General features: G+C 42.3%; 1 protein-coding gene across 2 annotated transcripts in view; it reads left to right on the top strand.

Annotated features, from left to right (window-relative positions):
* LOC311253278 (rho GTPase-activating protein 6-like) overlaps positions 1-23,059 on the top strand; it is an 82,987-nt gene that overhangs the window by 49,461 nt on the left and 10,467 nt on the right. For both annotated transcript variants that reach the window (XM_084347123.1, XM_084347124.1), the window contains exons 2-7: positions 11,911-12,070; positions 16,827-16,898; positions 20,554-20,702; positions 20,940-21,068; positions 21,159-21,354; positions 21,479-21,534. In XM_084347123.1, coding sequence (XP_084203249.1) covers positions 11,911-12,070; positions 16,827-16,898; positions 20,554-20,702; positions 20,940-21,068; positions 21,159-21,354; positions 21,479-21,534 — 762 coding nt within the window. The remainder of the gene's footprint in view (positions 1-11,910; positions 12,071-16,826; positions 16,899-20,553; positions 20,703-20,939; positions 21,069-21,158; positions 21,355-21,478; positions 21,535-23,059) is intronic.

Genomic DNA, 23,059 nt, shown 5'->3' with positions numbered 1-23,059 from the left:
CTATTCTGCAGCTGCACATTTGTTGAGTCACTGTGAGCAGATGCAACCATTTTCACATCAGACATTTTTTGCTATTCTTTGGGGAAAACGGCAAATTGGATGAGAAAATACATGATTCAGCAAACTAACCGCCGAGTCACAATCAGAGATGTGCCCACAAACTGAGATAAAGTGATGTGATTTGAGCTATAAATGAGGAAGCTGGAACTGACCGGTTTTGTCCAGGGAAAGAAGATAGATACAAACTCATTAATTCTTAAAGGTCACATGATGTTATGTTTCTTATAACACGATTATTTTTTGATTTCATATATAAATACCGTGATACTCTCAAAACCACGCTGCCCCAGCACTGCCATTTCATCAAAAAAAAAAACACTGTCAGAGCAAATGCGGAAAAAACGGTGGTTGGCGCCTGCTCAGACCTGCGAGAGCTGACCAATCAGAGCAGACACAGGAGGAGGGCCTTAAAGAGACAGGCACTGAAATGGAGTAAATAGAGGTGCTGAAGCAGTTAATAGTATGATTTTTTTTTAACATCAAGGCATGTTTATTGATTATATTATTATTTATATATTTATTTTGATTCAGTAAACGATTCCTCTGAGCCCTTTTCAAAGGAAAAATTGGCCAAAATTCACTTTCCAGCTTCTCAAATGTCAATATTTCCTGTTTTTTTCCTGTGTTGTATTACAGTTAACTGAATTTACTCAGGTTTCCGAACTTTTAGTCTGACAAAAGAAGCGATTTCAATATGTTAAACCTGGCTCTGGAACAATAATGAAAATAAGGACAGTTGTGAGAGTCAATGGAGACTTTTATTGTTACAGATTTAAGTCATTTTCATCCGTCTCTTACTGTTCAGTCCTGGCACTGAAGATCTTTTGGTACTTCGGGCCAGCTTTGTAGAAAATCAATGGCTTCCATCGGAGCACTGGGAACTGTTATGATTGTTCTAATGTTTTTTTACGCTAAATGTTACTGATGTGCAGCAAACCACACCTAAGGAGAGTAATTACACACAGCTGGGAAGCCGCTGAGGGATCGTATTTTTGTCAGGGTGGGGTGGCATGAGTCTCTCCATCCAGACTCGGAAATTTGATATCGCATGAGTGAAATTGATGCATGAGCCACAGTCGTTACATCACTCTATAACGAGCTGCAGTTTCATTCTGGGGATGTTATTTCCTGATTGTCTGAAGCCGCTGCCAAGAAGCCTGAAATGCGGAATACCAGATACGTCTGCAATTTGTTAAAGTGAGATCAGCCTCTGAATTAAACACCCGCTGATGAAAAAGATGAATAAACCGATCTATAGCCATCATCACTCCGAGCGAGGCACTTTTTCCTGGCGAGTCATCCTTCCATTTCTTCAGCCGCAAAGTGTCTGTTGACTAAAATTGGTGCCCACCTCTGGTCGCTGAAAGACTGCGATTGTCATCTGCTCGGGTCTGCTTGGCAAGTGGTTGGGCTTACCGCTGAGTTGTGACCTTAATTTGAGCTTCAAATCACTCCGTAACACACATACTGTACTGTGCACGCCTGGAGGAACTCACACACACACACACACATGCATGCTGGTCAAGGACTGAGTGGCGATCGCCGAGGCCGTCTCCACTGCTGCCATCAGGTCACAATCAGTTTGTCTCAGCTAGAGTGGAGCGAGCAGCGCACTTTTTCCACTTATTTATGTTAAAACGCACATGATCCAACACACCAACTTGCACACACACACACAACAATCACTATGAGAGCTCTACTCTCCATACAGGATTAGTAATGATTAACCAGCTTCATTAGCTCAGTTGGCGAGCGTGGTCAGCGAGAGAGGAGGAGAATTTACAGAGCTTGGTTTGTGTTTGAAACGAGATGCGATGCCAGAGGGCCACATATTGGCCGACGAGATAATTGCAGATTTATTTATTTTTATTTGTGTACATTTTAATCGGCCTAGAGAATGACATTATGGTTTTCTTTAATAATAGTTGTCTGAGAGAAGAACATTGAAATTATCTTATAAGCATTGAGTTGGAGGCTCACCAGCCCAAAAAGTTGGTGACCTGTTTGACGACTCAGGCGCGAGACTCAACAGTAACCTTCCTCTCTCCAGAACTGCATGATGCACCTCTGAATGGCATTTTTACAAACAGCAACAAATCCTACATAGTATGCCTTTAATTATTCACTCACCGTATCTGAACCACCTGATACTTTATGGCAGATAAACATGAAAATACAACATGAATTGATGTTCAGTTATATTGTCTTCCTGTTAAGCTGCTTATGTCCTCTAACAACTTCAACAAGACAGCTAAGGCAGCTTGAAGGTTGCCCTGGGAGGCAAAACCCAGGGCAAAAAACCCCACAAAAACATTATTATTATACTGTATTGGTATAATATTGAAAGGGACATCAATATTTTTAGTAATGTAAAGCTCAGTGGCGGACACAGGATGTTTAAGGGGCAGGGGCGGAAAAATAAAAAGGCACCAGTTGTATCTGGGGGGGCACTTCACTACTTATTTTTTCCCACCCTAGAGGGCACTTCGTCATGTTTTATCTTCCATAGGGGCATCCAGGAGCACACTTTTGCTGTGTTTTTTCAAACATGGTGGCAGCCCCCCACCCCTCCTGAGTCCACCACTGTCAGAGCTTGCCTTAATTTGATTAAGGAGCCAATAAGAGAGCAGCAAACCAACACTTAACCTGGGAGGGTCAAAAATGTGAATTGTTTGAAAGCCCCTCACTCAAATTACAATCTTGGAGGAGATAATGCTGGATGCAGATGAGAGGAATAAAACAGTAAAGTTATCAGTTTTTTCATAGTCCGGCTCCTGGACCATCCCAAGCTATTTGAAGGTTTCCAAACACGCCTTGCAAGCAAATGAATGGTTTGCAAGGCAAAGTAGGGGCGAGGAGCAATTACTCGCATGTTCAACACAGCTGTGCTCTACTTTACTCCGGTTTCTCATGATGGACGAGTGACCGTGAAGTCAAGGAATCTGCATATCGGAAAGTTATGACGAAGAGGCAAACAATAGAGTTGTATCTGAAAATGTTAGTTGCATGTGCACAGACTTTAAGTTTGCTCTCCACCACAAACACAAACTCAAAATACTTGAGTCCACTGTTGCAAACAGGAGTTCAATATCTCTGACATAAACCAAGTCTGCCAACGACAGCTGACAGAGAAACACACTGACAGATTTTTGGATGTGATCTGTGGTCGGCCTGCCATCCACCATCCACACATTATCTCAACTTCTCCTACTATCAACTGTAGTGTTGATACAATACCTGATTTTCTTTGCTTTCGCAGCTTACGTAACCATTACGCAAGATCCTAAATCTTCAAGGTCGGGCCTCATTATTGCCGCGGGCCCCTTCGTATTAATCTGTCTTTAAAATGTTTGAAGTCCGCCCCGAGGCTTTAGATGTGCCTGCCAATGATTGGGGGTAATATTTGGGGCACACACACTCGTAAGTTGCTCGTTCTTGTGATGGAGCCAGGAAGGCCTCATTAAATGCAAAGGCAGACGAAAAACAACACGCAGTGAAAGCTGATACCCACACATGAATGCTTTGCGCTAATTTTCCAAGCGTGGATTTCCTCGCTGATTTACAGCGGCCCCCCCACAGACAGACAAAAAGTTAGAAAGAGAATAATTTGAGTTCCTCTTCAGCAGTTTCACCTGAAAAAAACAAAAAGCTAAAAACATGATAGAACACTTCCATAGAAGTGCATGCAAAGCTGTCAAATTCAGCGAGACCTCATGAGGAATGTGCATCGTGGAGCATGTTTTTGAACTGCTCAGTGAATCAAAATCAAGTGTGGAAGTCACCACAGAGGTTGTTTTGACAGTTCGGCTCGGCCAAGCTTTTGCATTTCGGTCCGTCTTAGAAAATAAGATAAACGATCGCCACAGTGCGCTGAAGTAAACACCGCTTTTGTTGTCAGAATGTGATTCTTAGAGGAAAATGTGGGACAGATTGTCCTCCTCTGCATGATTATGCTCGCTGGAAAGGACAAAAAACTGGCTCACAGTTGTGTAAGTAATTTGTGAGTGAGTGCTTGTGTTTTTTTTCTTCCTCTACTGATTTTATGGACTTGTATTTTATTACAGCACGTTCTGCTTTTGGCCGGACGAATGCAGCTTATGCAATCATAATGTATATGCTGTTTGAATTTCCAAACACTTTGTACCTGTGCATGTTCATTTCACTGAATATACTTTGACTACCTTGGCTCGAAGACCGCAACTGATCCGAAATCTGTGTTTTTCATCCATTAAATGGAACACAAATGTGATTTTTTGAACTGAAATCCAACTCTTTGCACATTCTGCATCAAGTTTGATTCACTGTTCACCTTAAAATTGGCTTCAAATGTCCAGAACAGTTTCCCAGAGCCTCACGTTACATCTTTAGATATTTTAATTGACATTGATATGAAACATTTGAGGAGCTGAGAGCAACAAATGTTAGCTGGTTTTAACTTTAAAGGTGTTAGTCACTATTGCATTCAAGTGCTGGCCAACCTTAATTTGCTAACGCTAGCTAGCTAAAGTGAGGCAGTACCATTTTAAATGTAACATATTGTTACATTTGTAGAAGTGTACTGTAATTAACAATTTTTTTACATTTTTTCCCCAAAAAAACTGGCAACTAACAACTCTAGCTAATGCTAGGTAGATAACGTTAATGTTGCTTATGCTCACTAACATTAAATTCACTAAAGCTAGCCAACTAACGTGAGCCAGTACCATTTTATATGCAACATCTTCTCAAAACACAGCAATTTTTACATTTTATTCGGAAAAACAGGCGACTACCAAGACTCTTGATCATGCTAACGTTGCTAACGCTAGCTAGCTAACGTGAAGCAGTGCCATTTTAAACGCAATGTCCTCTTACATTTGTAGAGCTGTACTGTGCTGTAAAACAGCCATTTTTACGTTTTTTAATAGGCAAATATCAAGACTCTTGATTGCTGACAAAACACAGATACCATGTGATACCAACGGCATTATATTATTGGCTGACAAACCTTGTTAGAAGCAGGAAACTACTGTCAGGAAAATAATTATTTTGACCCAACAAACATTGTAAAAAAAGGTTTGTCTACATAATCAATATGACCTTTACAACATGACCTAATCCACTTAATCTACAACTAACTGCCCTTTTCTCTGCATTGGAATGGGCGGTATGATAATTGCTTTTAAACCCATAACAGGTAATTTTCCTCACATAACACTGTGTTTGCATGACCTCCCATACTGGAGGTCTATAACCTCACATTTTACAGCCAATGATAAGCCTAATACCGGCAAATTACTTTCCTGCTGAGGTTATGTAACTTGTGTGTGGATAACAGCGATCTATAATTTGGTGGTTAGTTTCCCCCTCAGGTGGTGTCAGGGACAACCCAAAACAGGTGGAGAAGCCAATTAATCGTTAGTGTGTGACAGATACATGTACAAACATATACATACATACACACACACACACACACACACACACACACACACACAGACCCACAGCACTGGCTGACAAGCGAGGGTGGTCAGTAATTACAAGCAGATGTGAACCATGAGGAGGTTTCAGGTCAGTGAAAGCAATCTATTACATGCATGCATGGAGCCAACCTGTAAAAGACAAAAAAGGAGGGGGAAGAAAGACGTGTTGAAAAATACTTGTGCATTCCTGTGGATCAGTGTTGTGGCACAGAAACTTTGCTCAAGGGTCATTTAAAGGCAGCTGCAACACGAAAAGAAGGAAAACAAACCCAAAGTACAATGGGAAGAATTTTGGAAAGCTCCTTTAGTGTCTTTGTTCACCGTGAGCGACCTTTTCCTGGGCCTCTGATACCTTCCTGCAGTATGAGTACACGTTTAAAAGGTCCAGTTTGTAAAAATGTAATTTAAAAAAGACTCCTTGGGATGCACAATCTGAACTCAAGGGACAGAGCTTTGGCATCGGAGGCATTCTGGTATCCATTTGTAGTCGGCTTGCTGTCAGTGGTTTAAACAGTCACATTTCAGTGGGCTTTGGTGTCATGTGGGGAGCAAACTTGCAAAGGCATTAGCCACAGTGCTGACGACAAACATACCTTTTTATTAGCTTTTATTGCATTGCAATCGCACTAATTAGACTTGAAACGATGACCTGCACACGGGAGAGGAAGTCTTGGCCCGGATATCTATTATCTGAATAACAGCTGGCTATATCCACCAGAGGCTAAATGATGGTCAAGACAATTGTTGATGGGCTCCGACACTAAATACTGTATGATTTGACATGTATTCAAGTCCTCTGGGTAAACAAGACTGAGAGTCTTCCTAGTAGCCCACGTTAGCTGCCCTGTAAGGATCTCTACATGATGGTGCTAACATGCTCATGATAACAGTATCAACATGCTGAAGTTTAGCAAGTATAATGTTTACCAATGTGCACAATCATAGTTTAGGGTGTTTGCATGCTAACATTTGCAAATTAGCACTATACACCAAGTACAGCGGAGGCTGAAGCTTATTAGCTTTGCAGTTATATGGCCTCAACCATCATGTCAAGTCATTAGGATTCATCCTCTGGGAACCATGAAGGTCGCTACAAAATGTTATGCCAACCCATCAAGTAGATGCTGAAATATTTCACCGGATTAATGAACACTTTGACTCACTGGTGGCACTAGATGAAAAGTCAGCAGGTTACCAAAGGAATCAGGATTCATCATCTGGAAACCATGAATGTCTACACAAAATTTGAGATATTTCAATCTTCAGATTGGTGGATAGACCAACATTGCCATCTTTAGAGCCACGCTGCTCTTAAGGTCAAAACTCATTGGTGGATTTACACCCTGTTGATTGCTCAAGCCAGTGGATTAAAAGCTTTATAACCCATGAAAAGAGGATTTTCTTCATTGTCTCTATTTACTGTTGTACAGGGTTGTAATACGGATAAATCCAGCAGCACTTGAAGGCAGCGTGTGCATGCATACGATTTTATAAGGCACGAGGTTAGCTGTAACTATGTCACGTTGCTCCAGGTCAATAATAGTCACACAGTATATGGAATATTGAGCGGGAAAACAGCAGCTGTGTTGTTTATTGTCGGCAGCAACATGGAATGGTGCTGTCAATAAGTCATCAACCACAGTAATGATTCAGAGAGGACGATCAACAAGTGTGTCGCTGCCCGTGTGTGTGTGTGTTGCAGGTGCGTTTCCATAGTAATATTTCTTTCACTTCCCCCGAGCAATTTTGATTTTCTGTGTATGCGTTGCCAAGGAAACTGACATATTCTCTTTTTTTCCCCCGTTGCTTTTTATTTTGCGCCATTTGTCCCTTTTGTCAGAAATAGAACAGAAACCACATGCAGCAGTGCACCGGATGACTGCGTGGTGCCGGTCCAGTCAGCAAAGTCACTGATGAGTCCGGTGTAACATCTGTCACAGAGTGACTCATGATGAAGCACGTGCAGGAAGGCTTTATGTAACATTTTAAATACAGATTATAAGCAGATCATAACATTTAAACAGGCTGTAATGTAGTTGTAATTAGGCTTTTATTAATGTGTTTTAACAACTATAACTCAGGTAACACTTTAGCATCATTAATACATTGTAAATTAATAGTTAGCTAAACACTACAAACAAATACGAACACTCTTATAATGCATTATAATGCACCTATACCTCTGTATAATCACAGTTATGAGCACTTGTGAATATTCACAATGCTTTACAGCAATGTCAGCAAAAGTTGTCATTGTTTTCTTTTAATAGAGTAAAAAAATAAATAAGATTAAGTAAACAGCACACACAACACTGAAAACAGGTACCAATAAACAATGGATGGATTATACGAACGTTTATAAAGCATTATAGGCATTGGTGTGATAATGAGTTATGATAATTGTTATCAAGAAGCTTATATAATACAAGCTAAATGTGCACTACAACCGATTATAAGTAAGTTTGTAATGCGTTATAATGCATTACAGACATGGCCTTCATAGACATGCTACCAAATGCTTTATAAAACATTTATCAAGCAATTCATTATTGTAAAGTTGCAACTGATGTTTATAATACTGTGTAGTTCATGCATAAACATTATTTATATGGACATTATAAAGTTGCAGCTGACACTTAGAAGCCTTTCATTGCTTAATAAATGCTTTATTAAGCATTTTATTGTTTGTTAACAATAAGTTAAGTTTAATTAAATATAAATTTACCATTTATTAATGATGGTTGCATGAGCTCCTTCTGTGAGCTTCTGTAATTGGATGTAGAAACATTAATGAAAGACTAAGAATATAGTAAAACGTCCTTATATCTGCTTATAATGTGTATAATGTTGTAACTGCACACTTAGATCTCTCTTTGCATGCTCTTACCACATAATCTTTTTCTTTCCGTCCTCTTTGCGCCATACTGATTTATGCCTGCTGGTGCAAAATTGGATCAAGTGAAGCAAACTGGCAGAAAATATCATTTGTTAAACTGTGGATCATCTGATTAGATCTGTGCAGCCATTCCAGCAAACATCATCCGTGTCGGTGTAGGGGTTGGGGGGTTCGATAGTTCTAAGAAGAAAACAGATGATGGCGGTTGTGTGAAGGCTTAGCAACCAGGCATATTTTGGAGACAAACACTAGGAGTTAAAGGATTGTGACAGTAGCTGCATGGCAGATTTGTCTCTATACAGGCTGTGCAAACAGTGTTGCGTCTCACTAAGCGGCGACGTCACACCGAGAGCGGCGATAATGGATGTTTTGGTTGTGCGTTCCAGAGGCGTTCAGCTTCACGGCGCGCCGCGGCTTCACATTTGTGAGATGAGCGGTCCATCCGAGCGGCGGATGGATTCGGTCCGGTAGCATGTGATCTCATTAACCTGGACAGGCTTCACAATGACATCGGTTATGATAATGTCATCCGTGTGCTTCTCAGCTCATTAACTCCACCGACACAGCCAAAGAAATTAGCATTTGCTGTAGCTGACCGTCATTATCTTCAGAGTGAGAAAATGAGCTCTTGATTAGATGACAAAAACAAGCATCTCCAGACTGAAACATCTAATCATGAACTCACAGTTACTCCTCACCATGGCGATCGGCTTCTGTGTTTGTGTCTGCTGCTGTTCAGGCTCGTCTGATGTCCGATTAGGTAAACTTGGCTATCACCTCTAAACGCTTCAAGGCCAAAATGGATCCAAAGCAGTGCTTTTTTGCTCCATTAAGGAGAGTGCTAATGTGGAAAAGGGCTTTATTTATAGCTCAAATCTGTAACTTTCCACATATTCTGCATCGTGTATTACGTAACACAGTTAAGGAACTTGTGTGTCTCTCCCTCTCTGCAGAGGCTTCTTCTTCTTTTGTTTTTCTACTGTAGGGCAGGGCCGTAGCTAGCGGCGAGGACGCTGAGGTCATGTTCCTGGTATTTTGTCTTGGGATCTGGGGGTTTTAGTAGCGTATGGGAAAGTTCTCTTTATTCAACACCTAAAAGAAATATATGGTGGGTGTTTTAAGGCTGATTTCAGTCACTGAGACCAAAAAATAGGATTTGGATGTTTCAATTAGCTGTTTCAAAGTTAATATATGTTGCAGCGACCATAAGCTGTCAAGAAAAAACATGTGCAACAGCTTTGGTTTGCACAGACCTTAACTACATTATAAGCTAAAGAGGTAGCGAGCTATTAGCCGGGGCAGTGAGACTGAATGGCGCAGCATGCAGACAGATAATCCACCCATGATAAATGCACAATCTTATCATCTTACTGCACTCAGCCGTGCCCGTGACAAAAATAATCTAACCTGAAATTAACATTCAGTGAAGAAATGTGTATATCAGACAGATAACCCAGTGCTTACAGATGTGCTGTGTGTTTTTTTCCCGACCCTCTCGAACAAATAAGACATCACGATTTAACGAGAATCTGTTCTGTCGAAAGTCAAACCGAGCGGGTCGGCTCTGCAGCGTCTCGCTTTGTGAATCTGAATGGCGTCCCTGCGGGTCATGCGGGCTTTCGGCTCATTGTTGCCAGAGTCCAGCGGTGATACCGGGATTTAGTCTGCCCCCTTCGCTCTTCTCTCAGCATTCCACGGGTTTCATAGGCTGACACTTGAGAAGTGGAGCTCATCCATCCTCATCAGGAACCCTGCTGCGCAGAACCAGCCCGGCGGAGTTGAGGCCCTCTTATTTTAGTTTTCCAACTGTTTGTCTTTTCTTTTGCTGTGTGGATGTGTGTACGTTTGAGTGCGTATAGGCATGTGTGTGCGCCTCCTCAAGCTGTGTGTGAGGTCAAGCGGGAGGGAAAAGGGTTTCCTCAGCCAGCGATAAGGAATGGCATACACTGGCGCGCACGTACAACAGCTGCGCTGGCTAAAAATGCTCTATTATAGGGGGCAACTTCTTTTCCGGCTGGACCTGCGACTCGTGACACATGCACACACTCAGGTGGCTCTCCGGGTTGTCCTGTTTTCCCATCCACGGCTGAATGATGGCTCTGTTGCTTCACTGCACTAAGTGGGGTCAAATAACAAGAGAGTTGACAGCGGGAGGAAGGACTCCCGAGAAAATATTGTTCATAGAGGCCCGATCGTGAAAAGGCAAAGCGAAGCTGTTGACATAAAGGCTTCAGCGTTTCTCGAGAAGACTCGAGGAGGACGGAGGGAAAAGCAACGTGATGATTTTTTTTTTTTTTAAAGATATAAACCGTGATGTAAAACGGTTTCTCTGCGCTCGCAGCAGACTAAAAATCGAGACCAGAACATAAACACAGACACATTAGAGAGTACACTTGTAAGCTCTCTGTCTGGATAAGGCATTAGATAAATTGCAGCAGTGTCTCCTCTCCTTCTTTCTTAACCCTCTCCCTCTTCCTGACCTCTCCTCTCAGCAGACACAGGGAGAGGAATGCATGACCGGAGATTCGGATGACTCGAGCGTTCAAAGCCGGAGCGGTTCTCCGGGTCTCCGGCAAATTCATTACAATCCGGTTCCACCTTGATCACAGATTAACATCCAAAGCTGCAAATATGACCTGTCTGAGTCATGGCGCTCATTCTTCAGCCACAGACTGCCTCTTTCTGTACGCCGTAGTAACCACATCTCCTCCTCCACGTATGCTATGCATTCTTAAGAATGGTTTATGCGTGGAAAAGCATATTGCAGATCCATCAGTGCAGAGCTGCTCCATGTCCCCACTTGCACCTGAAAGAGAAAGACAGTTTTTTTTTCCCCATCTCGCTGTTTATCTGTCTGTGTGTATTTCATACATTTACTTTGGCTCACGTTCCGCTGTTGTAAAAGTCACATCCTTGCACACATGCTGTACTTTTCCGACATTTCATTATGTTCTCTATTTTTTAAGGATATTGGTCGGACTACATTTTATCTTATATAATCTGCTCCCAAGCTTATCGTCTATGAGAAAAAAGCATTTTCATCCTCATCTTTTATTACTCTTTTTTAGCCCAAGGCTTCACATGCATTAAAGGCCCATTCTGGTATTTTTAAACCCGGGCTCTATTATTTTTTTTACATATCTTTACATTAGTCTAAATGATTAATAGGTACAAAAGGTTGTGGAATTAGATCCATTAGAGCACTTCGGCCGTCAGTGATAAAATGGGCTGCCCTGGCTGCAGTGTAATCCTTGGGGGCAAGTGTCTGACAACATAATGGAAAGGGTCGCGACCAAAATAGGCCTTTCTGTGAAAGAGTAGGACTCTCAGACCCACCAGACTCCATTGAAAAAAATAGTAATTTTACCTCACAGGACACAGGAGTTGCTGCTCTACTCCTGCCTCGATTGGAGGATGAAAAACATACATGACTGTTTGTGTTTCCGCTTGTACAATCTGATGGTCTTACCATACTCTTTGTGTTGTCCACCCCAGGGTGATTTCACCTGGAGCAGCCTGTCGGGACGGAGCGTGCGTCTGATGCCGGTTGCCATCCAGAGCTTGTCGGAGCTGGAGAGGGCCAGGCTGCAGGAAGTGGCCTACACCCGTTTACACCAGGACTATGACCTGGGATGTCAGATCACCATGCCAAAAGGTGGGAGCAGCATGTGTGTGTGGTTGTATGCATATTGCAGACCTGAGTTAAACGCTGTTACATCATTTTTTGTTAGTTCCGGATGGGTGGGATTTACGGCTCCGGCATACTTTAAGACCCTGACATTTATGTGACTGTTAACTGTGGCGAAACACATCTGTGATCGGCTCCGGAACTGTTGCTTCCCATTTGATATTCTTAACCCAGGTTTGCTGTGTAAGCTTGTGCAGCTACTTTCAAGGGTCCCATAAAGAAAAAACCTCTGACCACATCCTCTTGTCATCCCTCAAGTGTCTTTAAGGGAAGTCATGTAGGGTCTATGTTTGGAGAAGTCGTGACAACACACGAGTTTAGATATAAACCGAACTTCACTCTGGGATCGGGCGCTTCCTGTTTGACTTGGTATTTGTTGACCCTCCTCCTCGTAATGACACGCGACTCCCTTTTCTCCGCAGCTGAGGCTGAGTGCAGTCACCCCACTCGTCACCATGCAGGCTCTATTAAAAGTGTTGCATAAGCAGGCTGTATCTGTATTTGTGGCCCTATTTGAAACCTAAACATCTGTATTTAGGTCTTGTAAACCAAAGCATAAATTTGACAAATTAATCCAGATGTTACAGAAATAGGCAGGGCACTGTGGCTGGTGGACTTTGCGGTTTTGTGTCCCACTGGGCCGGCCCATGCTAAAAATGTCTACCCCTGCATCATAGTTTATAGATGGAACATAAAAATATACAAAATTCCGCTACTAAAGGAAACAAGTCTATTTCAACTTTTCTTTTTGTATTGCATGATGCAAGAGATCAGACTATCAGAAACGTTTATAAGGAAACCTAATTCTGTCATTTTCAGGTTCATAATTTTATTTGGGGTTACTACTAGAATAAGTTTACATGCTTTAATCAGTTTTCTTGTACTTTATTCCCCCTCTGTCTGAGATGCTCTGTTTCAGCTCCCGTCTCTTTAAGGCCTCCCTCTGGAATACCCAGTCTGCTCTGATTGGTCAGCTCACACACGCCTGAGCCAGCACCACACACTGTCCGCTCTGTCAAGTTTTCAGCTTTGAGTTAGCTTCACATATACCGTGAATACAGGAATAATGTAGTGTAATGTCAAGAAGTCACGGAATTAAAGGCAGGACTTTTCAGGATCAGTTTCTTCTGTGGTAGAGAGGAGCTCTCAGGCTTTTTAACTTTCAAGACCTTTTACATGCCCAAGAACCTATATGACACAGAAAAAAACTGAAAAAGCATTATAGGTCTCATTTTTCTAACTTCTACTTCCAAAAAAGTGGATCCTTCATTTCCCATTATGCAACTCAACAGCATCTTTAAATGCACGTCTTGACGGTCCATGCTTCTGATTTTGTAATACAGCCACCTTGTTCAAAAATAGAAGTCTTAAGCCAAACAGACTTCAGAAAGCTCCCTCCAGAGCCACACAAGGCGTTACACAACTGTTTTCACAGGCTGATGAGTTCTTGTCATGAAGTAGAGTTTATGTAAAATTGTAAAACCCCCAGGTTAGAGAAAACACAGTAAAACTATCACCCAAACATCCTTTATAGATAAGTCTGTACATTTGATCTGCTGTTCTTGTGGTCGGTGTGCGTGCCCACAGTGTTCCTGTTCAAACGTTTTTGGGTGTGTTCGCCTAACGTTCAAATAACATGATTATCAGTAGCTTGGATAATGAACTAATATCTGTTTATGGCGTCTTGTCACAGGTTGATGTGAGCTGGAAGGAGTAAGCCAAAAATGAATTTGTTAAAAAGGTGCAATAAGTAAGAATAGGCCACTTGTCAAATTCATACTCCGCACAGCATATCACCAGAGAAACCACTAACTGCTTGTAACTGTAGCTCCCGTTAGCTAGTTAGCTTAGTTAGCAGTGCAGCTATCAGTCCTATTAGCTCACTTGATTCTGTCCAGACTGGGTTAGGGTTAGCACTAACACAGTAACTTGGGGTGGGGTGGGGGGGTGGGGACATTCAGAGGGCTAACTGGTTAGCATGCTAACTTCATGGTCTTCTTTGACATAACATCGAACGTAAAACTACATCGAAACTACAATTCCTGCATATTGCACCTTTAAAGGCCTGAGAATGTTAAATTATCCAGTAATTCAGATTTAGAAAAAGACCAAGGATAAAAAGAAAGTCGAGAAAAAAACACTATTTAGTGTAGTAGATATCAACATTATCTGCTTTCCTGTCCTGTTAATCATCTCATGACCCCTCACATCTTTCTTTTGACCCTTTGACCCCTAGGTTGGGAACCACTGAGCAGTTGGCTTGATTAAAAACCCATGTTATTGTCTCAACACAGACTCAGTTCTAGTGCTGTTGATTTGCAGATTTAATGCTGTGCTCTAGCCTTGCTCACACAGATGCACACTGTACAGCATATATTCGCTGCACTGTATAGGCCGCCATAGCAGCAGTATAGTGCAGCCAGTGGATTATCCGGGGCCTTGCATTCCAGCTGAAGGTTAAACCTCTCCCCACCATGATTTAATACGTACTTGTCTGTGTTGCTTATGAATTCCAGAGCCCCTAACGGCCGCCATGTGCTTGCTAGAGAAATATTTCAACTCGTGTGTAAAGACCGTGTGTGTGTGTGTGTGCTATTTCAGCGCTGCTAATGTGGACTTTAAAAGCCCTGCTGTTTCTCATATTTAGCCGAGTGGCGGGGGTCATGTTTCTAGTGTTTTTGCAAGAACGAAAAAAAAACAGATTAGAGAGAGATCGGGCAAAGAGAGATGGGATGAGGGTGCGAGGAGAAGACGAAGCCGAAAGGTTCTTCAGACAGTTTCACAACTGGTTGGGAGTTGTGGAAGTTCGGAGGTTCGGGGGATTTCCGCACAGCTTTGGGAGCCATCTCTCAAAAATCCAAACCATTTCCTATCTGAGCTTCTCCCCTCTCGCTCACTCTCTCCCTCTCCATCACAACATCTGCTTTCTCTCTCCCCTGTCACACCCCCTCCTCACTGTTTCCCACCTATTATTCCCTCATACACCCAAAGGTTTCACATCTTGTCCCTCTAAGTCCGCTGCTCGGAGTCTTGAAAGGACACGCAGGTTTCTCACATATCACCACAGTCGTAATAAATTGATCATCAAAGAACAGCAGCATTGTTGAACTTGTTCAGATCCGTCTGAAATGCCTGGACACATCGGGGAAACTGAACCGGCTCCCTGACGTAACAGTCTGCCATCGAGAGTGTTGTGGGAGCTGGATGAAATTTCCTGAACACCGCAAGTGACTCACTTGATACAGCGGAGGGGGAACATCTGGGAGTTCAAACTGAGGTTGCTAAACCAGCAGATCAAGGCGAAAAGACTCTCTGAAATCTCAAACGATCTGATGTGCAAGAGAGCAGAGTGACCGGGGCGATGGCGTTACAAGTTGCTGAGGTTTCCAGAGCTGACATCCTGGCCGAGACTTAAAGGCCACGATTTCCACATTTTCCTGATCATTAATCAGCACATTCGGGAGCCATTCATCATGTTGACAGCTGACAAAGTGGCTTTCCTCCTTTCAGAGCGATCCGGTCTAGAACCTGGATGTGAAGCCGTCACGCACACGCACATATAAACAGACCTTTCAGGGCAACCAGTGTGATTGCTTGCAGGTTTTTCTTGCATATTTGGCAATTGTTGTACATCAAATATGTTGACTTGTTATATGTACGTACACCAGTCTTACAGCAGATGTTTACATTTCTGAATTTGTATTATTACCTTATTAATATAGTAAATATTACCTTTCTGAGTTAGAATTTCTTTACCAAAACTACACACTGCACCTTTAATTTATAGATGAATAAACTTAGTTACCAGTTATTTCAGTGTAAACAAACAAAATGGGTTATAAAATGTTTATTAAAAAAGGTGTAATATGTAAGAATGAGCCACCTAGGGAAACAAATAGACGGCCAGCACACCATCAGAGTAACTGCTAACTGCTGCTAACTGTAGCTGCTGTTAGCTAGTTAGCTCAGTTAGCTGTGTAGCTAGCAGTCCGGACTGGGAGCTTACGGATCGGGGGAGTATAATTGTTAACACTGCTAGCACGGGTGCTTTGGACCTTTATGTGCTGGGGCTAGCTGGATAGCATGCTAACTCAGTAGATATTTCTGTAACATAATACAAAACTGCTATTTTTCCGACATTGTTTTGATAGTTTTAGTTAATTTTTGAACATCGAATTCATACATACTGCCCCTTTAAGCAAGTGTAATAGATTTTATAGATCAACTACACAGTATATATGAACCATGCATGAGGTTTTATAATCATCAGTTTACAATAAACACGTGCTTAATTGCAGGATATTTAAAAAAGGTCTTGAAAATTCATTGGCAACAATGTGTGGTATCCCTGGGCGACGCTAAAAGGTTGAAATCCAAAATGTATTATTCATGGGAAAATGTTATGAATACCCATGAGCAGTACAATATTTCCCACTATCCAAACTAAGAACATCCATGACACATAATAGCCAGTGTGGATAAACAATATAAGCGATTTAACATGTTTTGACAGGTTTTTCGGATGACTAATACCATCGCTGACCCTGTCTGGCGTTTCAGTTAAATGGATTTGAGTTCGTAGATGGCTTTCCCCCTGTGGTTAATTCACGTCTGCATTCCTGACATAAGCTTATTAGATATAATAAGCCAGATAAGATAGAGCAGATATGGAAGCCATTTGTTTCAGATGATTTATTGTCTTGTTTTTTTTTTCACCGCACAGATGGACAGAAGAGGAAAAAGTCGCTGAGGAGGAAGTTGGACTCTTTAGCAAAGGAGAAGAGTAAAGACAAAGGTACGCCAAGTTCTTTTGACACGCACTTCACAGAGTTTTCCTCTCTCTCTGTCTCTTCGTCCTTTCTTTCAGCCTCTCTTTGTCACGACTCGAACATCTTGCTCTCCAGCCTGTGAGACGCGGGGCCCGGTCTGCCGTCCCCGCCCCTCGGGCAGGTGAACAGCGAGGTTATAAAAACACAGTTTCTGTTTACTGGGCTTTGACAGTTTATATTTGGCCTAAGTGAAGGGACTCCTTGTAAGGGGACCGGCTCTGAGAAGCAGCCACTCACTCTGCTGCACTAAGCAAAGCATATTTGGCAGAAAGAGAAAGGGATCTTAGTGAAAGGAGCTCGGTTGCAGAGGAGTCGGGCTTTTCTTGTCAGATTTGAGAGAGTGCTAATCCAAAGGTCCCGCTTACGATAAATACGCAACGTCAAAAATATGCACACCAGTTCAGATTTTTGCTTCGCCTGCAGTTTTCTCAAGTAACTGACTAATATGGTACAAATGAGTCAGTAATGGTAATTGGCATTAATGTGATGCTTTGGGTTTAGGGGGATTTAGCAACTGCACTCCTGTAAAAAGAGCGCCAGGGCAGAAGTTAATAGTCCGACCAGTTTATGACAACTTCTTTATTCAAACTAACAGTGTTTTATGTATGCGAATAACAATGTATATACAGTATATGCATTGAAATTTGTATGTCTACTACCACTACTTTTTTAGGGTTCTTTTTTGGGAAGCGATTACTCCATCCTGTAGTCCAGATGAAACGGCATTTCAGGAGTAGCTTCCATATTGTGATGTATAAAAGTAGGCATGCCGGTATGCTACATGTAGGCTACAGTAGTTTCTGAAACAGTCCACTGTAAAAAATAATTCTCAAATAGAATAAATTCTAGTAGCATTTTGGGTTTTGAGTAGCCAAAGACAAGCCAAAGTACCATAATGTCACCAGCTAGCTTGCTAACGAATGAATCTTAGCTCTGTGTCGCTAAAAGTTAAAGATTGATTGATTGATTGATGGGTGGATGTCATGGGATTATTGGTTGAAATTGGTTCAAGCCTATGTTAGCACAGAACGTTAAACGTTAGATTTTGATGTAAGAAAACACAAAAGTGATATATTATAGTGTTAAATAGGCTAGGTGCAAAGTTTGAACAGGTATGTGATCTAAAAGGGTTAAAAGGCATTTTTAATTTCATCTCAAGTTTAACGTGTGACTAATAAATTACTCTTTCATAAAAAAAGGCGGGAAAAAAGTAGCCTACACCACATCTTAAAAATGAAATCCATAACACATGACTGCTTTTTTCAGTTGTGTTGCTTCATCCTTATGGTAGCTACTGTTAGCCACCGCTAGCAAACTTTAAATTGCTGTGCAACTTACTTTACTGAGTGACTCGGCTGACTTAATGACTCTTATTTACTTGTGCTACTGTTGCACTACATTTTAGCATTTGCTGGTAGCCTAGCTTTTAATTGCTACTGGTCACCACAGTTGCTGCAGTTCAGCAAAAGTTCCATAGAATCGGCTCTAGAAGCAAGTTTGTAATGCTGCAGCATGCTTAACTGAGCTAGGCTGGGTTAAATAGAGTAACTTAAAGGAAAGTGAGCTAAGCTAAGTGTGCAAAACTTCCAAAACTCTGTCAGGTAGGACACACAGCCAAAGACTTTTTTTAAGTAGCTCATATTTTGGAGCAGTTCATTATTGAAATTGGACGTAAAGTCACTGCTATCTTTGTCAGCCTTTGGAATAATCATTATTTACTGCTCCGATAAGCACAAGAAACAGCTGCCAAGCCCTGAGGTTTATATTGGAATGATGATGGAGCTGCTACAGTATGTCACAGCTGCGTTGTCTGAAAATAATACGCATGCTTTGGCCAATCAGAACCTGATATTGTCAGCGGCATCTGTGGCAACTGTGAGCATATTGTTAAGTTACATCAGACATCCGGATGACATTTAGACTACCATGAGGAAAACAAACTGTCTTATTCCCAGAGCTACATTCATTTTTGGAACAAATACTTCCACTTCTATAAATTACGTAACATTAACCTCAGGTGTAGGTTTGGTTTTCCCTCCACAGCGAGCCTGGCTTCACCCCTCCAGAGCAGATGGCTGAGATGTAACTGCGGTCTAACTTGCCAAATGGATTCTAAGTTTAATTTTCTCCCAGGGTCCCTGAATACCAGCCGCGCACTTCACTTTGAAGCAGGCTCAGCTTTTTTCTCTGCTACAGAGAAACACAAAGAAAAGTTGCCTTCTTTTGATGCAGCCACAGCACTCTGAGCTGTTGTGACCAGACCGCAGTCAAACTATATTCGCGAATAAGGTTTAATGGCCGGTATAATCTGCTCTGAGTGGCTTATGGGTGACGTTCTACCTCTGATAATATCAAGCAAATTGTCAGTCAAAGCAAAGATTTACTAATTGGTCTCTGGAATACTTTACGGCACTTTCGCTGTCCTCTCCTTGTCCTGCGTGGTGAACTTCACCCATCTGGGACTTTGTGCACGTTAAGACAAATGTTTCATGTTAGTTAGAACTTTCCCCGAGGCGGTGAGAGACTTTCTCCTTGGACTCAGATCACATCCAGCTTATATAAACACACTACGCGGTTATGAATAAGAAAAGGGCATGAGACGGTGCTGAAAACCGAGCGGCTGTTCCCGAGGCCTGGAAAATGGAGATTTATGAAAATCTGACATTGGCCTGATGAATGTGGTCTGACCGTGGACGCTGTAAGAAGCGCTGTGCATTATGTTGGCAAATCACTGCACAGATGTGCAGATCCAGATTGTGTATCTGTGCAACGTTACGTAATCGGCGCTAACTCGGCGATGCTGTAGAGCAAATTCGTTGTGTCACAGTGTTAGTGGTCATGTTGTTCGGGAACCACAGCCCTCCGCTTGTGGTTGTGGAATGCATTTCGCTTTCTCTCCCTCTGTTTTCCTTCGCCTCCTCTCCACACACACACACACACACACTCCCGAACAGCTGGACTGTTTTTTCTCAGCTGTTGGCTCGGCCTTTGGGATTCTGTATAATGGAATATATAGCCTGCGATGGCCCAGTATGACATCATTTCTCTCTGAAGCGAGCCCCGCGCATATCTCCAACAAGTCCACGCTTTGCTTCACTAATAGAATACGTGTCTTTGCAGCTTCTTGCCAAAGCAAACTCCGTTCGGCCTCTCCAACAAGACAGAAAATGGAACAAAGGGATAAGAGACAACATGCTAGCTGAACATATGCGTCAGTTGCAGAGCAGCTTCTAAAAGTGACCTACTTGACATTACTTGTGGGAAAGATTCATCAGAGTTGTGTGTTATTTCGGTCAAAGCCGCTGTAATTATTGGTGTTCGTTGCCAGGTTCCTGCCAGCTTTCCTCCTGTGATGTCTTATTTTGGAAAACAGATGTAGCACTGCAGAAGAGCTTTAACTGACATGGTAAACATGTGTTTTTGGGGCTTTTATCGCAAAACTCCAACAGAAGTAATAAAGAGTTTCATTGGACATGTGTTAGATGTTGGTGTTTAAAGGTCACAGATGCCGAGAGCTATTTTTGGGAGTTGCTAATAGAGCTTTCTTTTCTCTTCCTTCATCTAGAATAAAGCTTTATTCAACCTTCTCATTCCTCTGCCTTCATCTCCATTTTTACCCAGAATGCATACCCCAGGCCTTCAGTATACCGCTCTCGCAGGTCATCGGCAACGACCGAACGCACCGGCAGCGTCAGGACGGCTATCGTCAGGACCACATGCAGCGCGAGGAGCACAAGGACTCCTCCGACCTCGTCTCGTCCATTTTACAGGTCAGTCAGTTCATCTGTCGATTAAATGACAATATTCAATAGACCATATTCACATGGCGGCCATTTTCATGCTCAGCGTGGGAACTTCAAAAGTTGGGATTATGTTGTATGTTGTTCTATATTGCGAGTTGTATCCATAATCAGTAGATGAATCCATAACGAAAATAATCATTAGTTGCAGCCCTAAATTCTGTAGCATCAGACAAGTTGTCCGAACTTTTTTCATCTGTCCTGCAGTTCGCTACTAAGCGGCCGTCCAATAAGGAGTTATCCAGCAGCAACTCCTCTCTGAGCTCCACATCGGAGACAGCCAACGAGTCAACGTCGCCCAACACGCCCGAGGCGGCACCACGAGCACGCAGGAGGGTAAGACAAAATAACAGAACTGATTCCACTCTGAGCTACAGATCGACGTCAAGGTGTTTGAATCTGAATTAAACGATTACTGACCTCCAGGGAGGCATGTCAGTGGACTCCATCACCGACCTGGACGACAACCAGTCCCGCCTGCTGGAGGCGCTGCAGCTCTCTCTGCCGGCCGAGACGCCGAGCAAAAAGGAGAAGCACCGGGACAAGAGGCTGAGCCTCAATCCCATCTACCGTCAGGTGCCCCGGGTGGTCGACAGCTGCTGTCAGCACATCGAGAAATACGGTGAGCAGCTACTTCCCCGCTGCGGCCAGCGTATATGTTCATCCAGCAGTTCTTTTATCTGTTACAGTGACAGCTGGTAGACAGCTCCTTTAATACTCTGACTGTTTTTCCTTTTCCCAATCAGGTTTGCAGACTGTGGGGATCTTCAGAGTGGGGAGCTCTAAGAAGAGAGTCAGACAGGTGGGTGTCCCTGAATGCCTCCTTACTTGGAGTCTTGCAAGCACCTTATCATGTTTCCTACCAACACATCAGTGGCTTATTTTGTGCAGAAAGCTAAATGTTTTTGTGAAAAACGCTATTCACACGTTCTTTTCTCGACGGCACAAACAAAACCTCCTTTCTCAAAACAGATTGTGTGATCAGCAGCACAGTGCACCGGAATGTTGTCGTCCCCGGTGCCAAAGTTCCTCCTGTTTCATTTGCCGTTCGTCTGAAGAGCCTAGCACAGGTTCAGAAACATACGTCTTGAGTTTCTGAAGAGACACATACAAAGCGGTCCAACAGAGCTGCTCCTGATGCCGTATTTGTTATTCAAGCAAATATATTCACACCGGCTCAGTACTCAACATTTTGCAGTCTACTTACTCCTACACCTTTCATCATCTATTGACTGCAGAGAAAACACAGCGAAAGAATACGTAAATGAGGGTCAAGCTTCACGGGTCGGTCAGTGTGGGCAGCATCAGTATTCACATAATCTTTTCATTGCATGTTTTTATAACACTGACTTCAAACTGCAGCTGTGACACTGAACTAAAGACACTTACTGCTTATAGAACGGCTACATGTGATTGTATGATCACATCGCATGTACACTTTTTAGTAATAAATCAGAGCGGCACATTGCAGAAGATCCTGAGGGATGAGGCTCCGTCAGTCAAGATCTGTGTGCTGAATGAATTTATTTTCCCAAGACAGACCTTCAGGTACAATTTGTTTTAAACTGAATCATTATTTAACCATCCTGGAGTCCAGAGGGCCTCTTTAAAGGTCCCATATTGTGGAAAAGAGATGTCAATGTCTGTTTTTATCATAAAGCAGGTCCAGGTGCTATATAAATACTGTCAGAGTATCAAAATGCTCAATCCACAGACAAATGATGGGGTTATGATGTCACAAATATACAGTTACCGCCCTCAGTCACGCCCCCCAGCAAAGCTGGTGTTGCAGAAACACAGTTGTCTGCTCAGTCATGTGAGAACTGCCCAATCAGAGCAGACTGGACTTTTCAGAAAGTATGAGACAAAGTTTTTTTTTTTTTTTTTTTTTTTTTACATTTAAGCACTTTAAACACTTTCTAGTTAAAAACAAACAAAACGCCGGCCCTCGCAGATGACTAGCGTAGGAGTGTAAGAATAAAATTATGAACCTGAAAATGTGCATAACATCGGACATTTAACAGCTCCAAAAATAAATAAACTAAACGTTGTTTTATTTTTTATGACTTTTACAGATTCATTTTGTGATTTTGCTCATTTGAATAAACATGATTTTGAATACATTACATGTTTCAGAATTCTGCTGCAGAAAGCTACGCATTACTTCTTTTAGGCGTCTCAACACCCCAGACGGCGTTATGATAAAGTTTAGATCTTTTTTTTTATGCATATCTTAGTATAGAAGCAAACACAATAGAGGAAATCATGTTTATTTCATTTTTTGTTCTCATTTGAACTTCTAAACTCACCAACTCTGCAACGGCATT

Source organism: Pagrus pagrus, assembly GCF_965226575.1.
Source record: "Pagrus pagrus genome assembly, chromosome: 24".
NCBI lineage: Eukaryota > Metazoa > Chordata > Actinopteri > Spariformes > Sparidae > Pagrus > Pagrus pagrus.
Note: the sequence above shows the minus strand (reverse complement) of the source record. Positions and strands in the feature narration are given on the sequence as shown.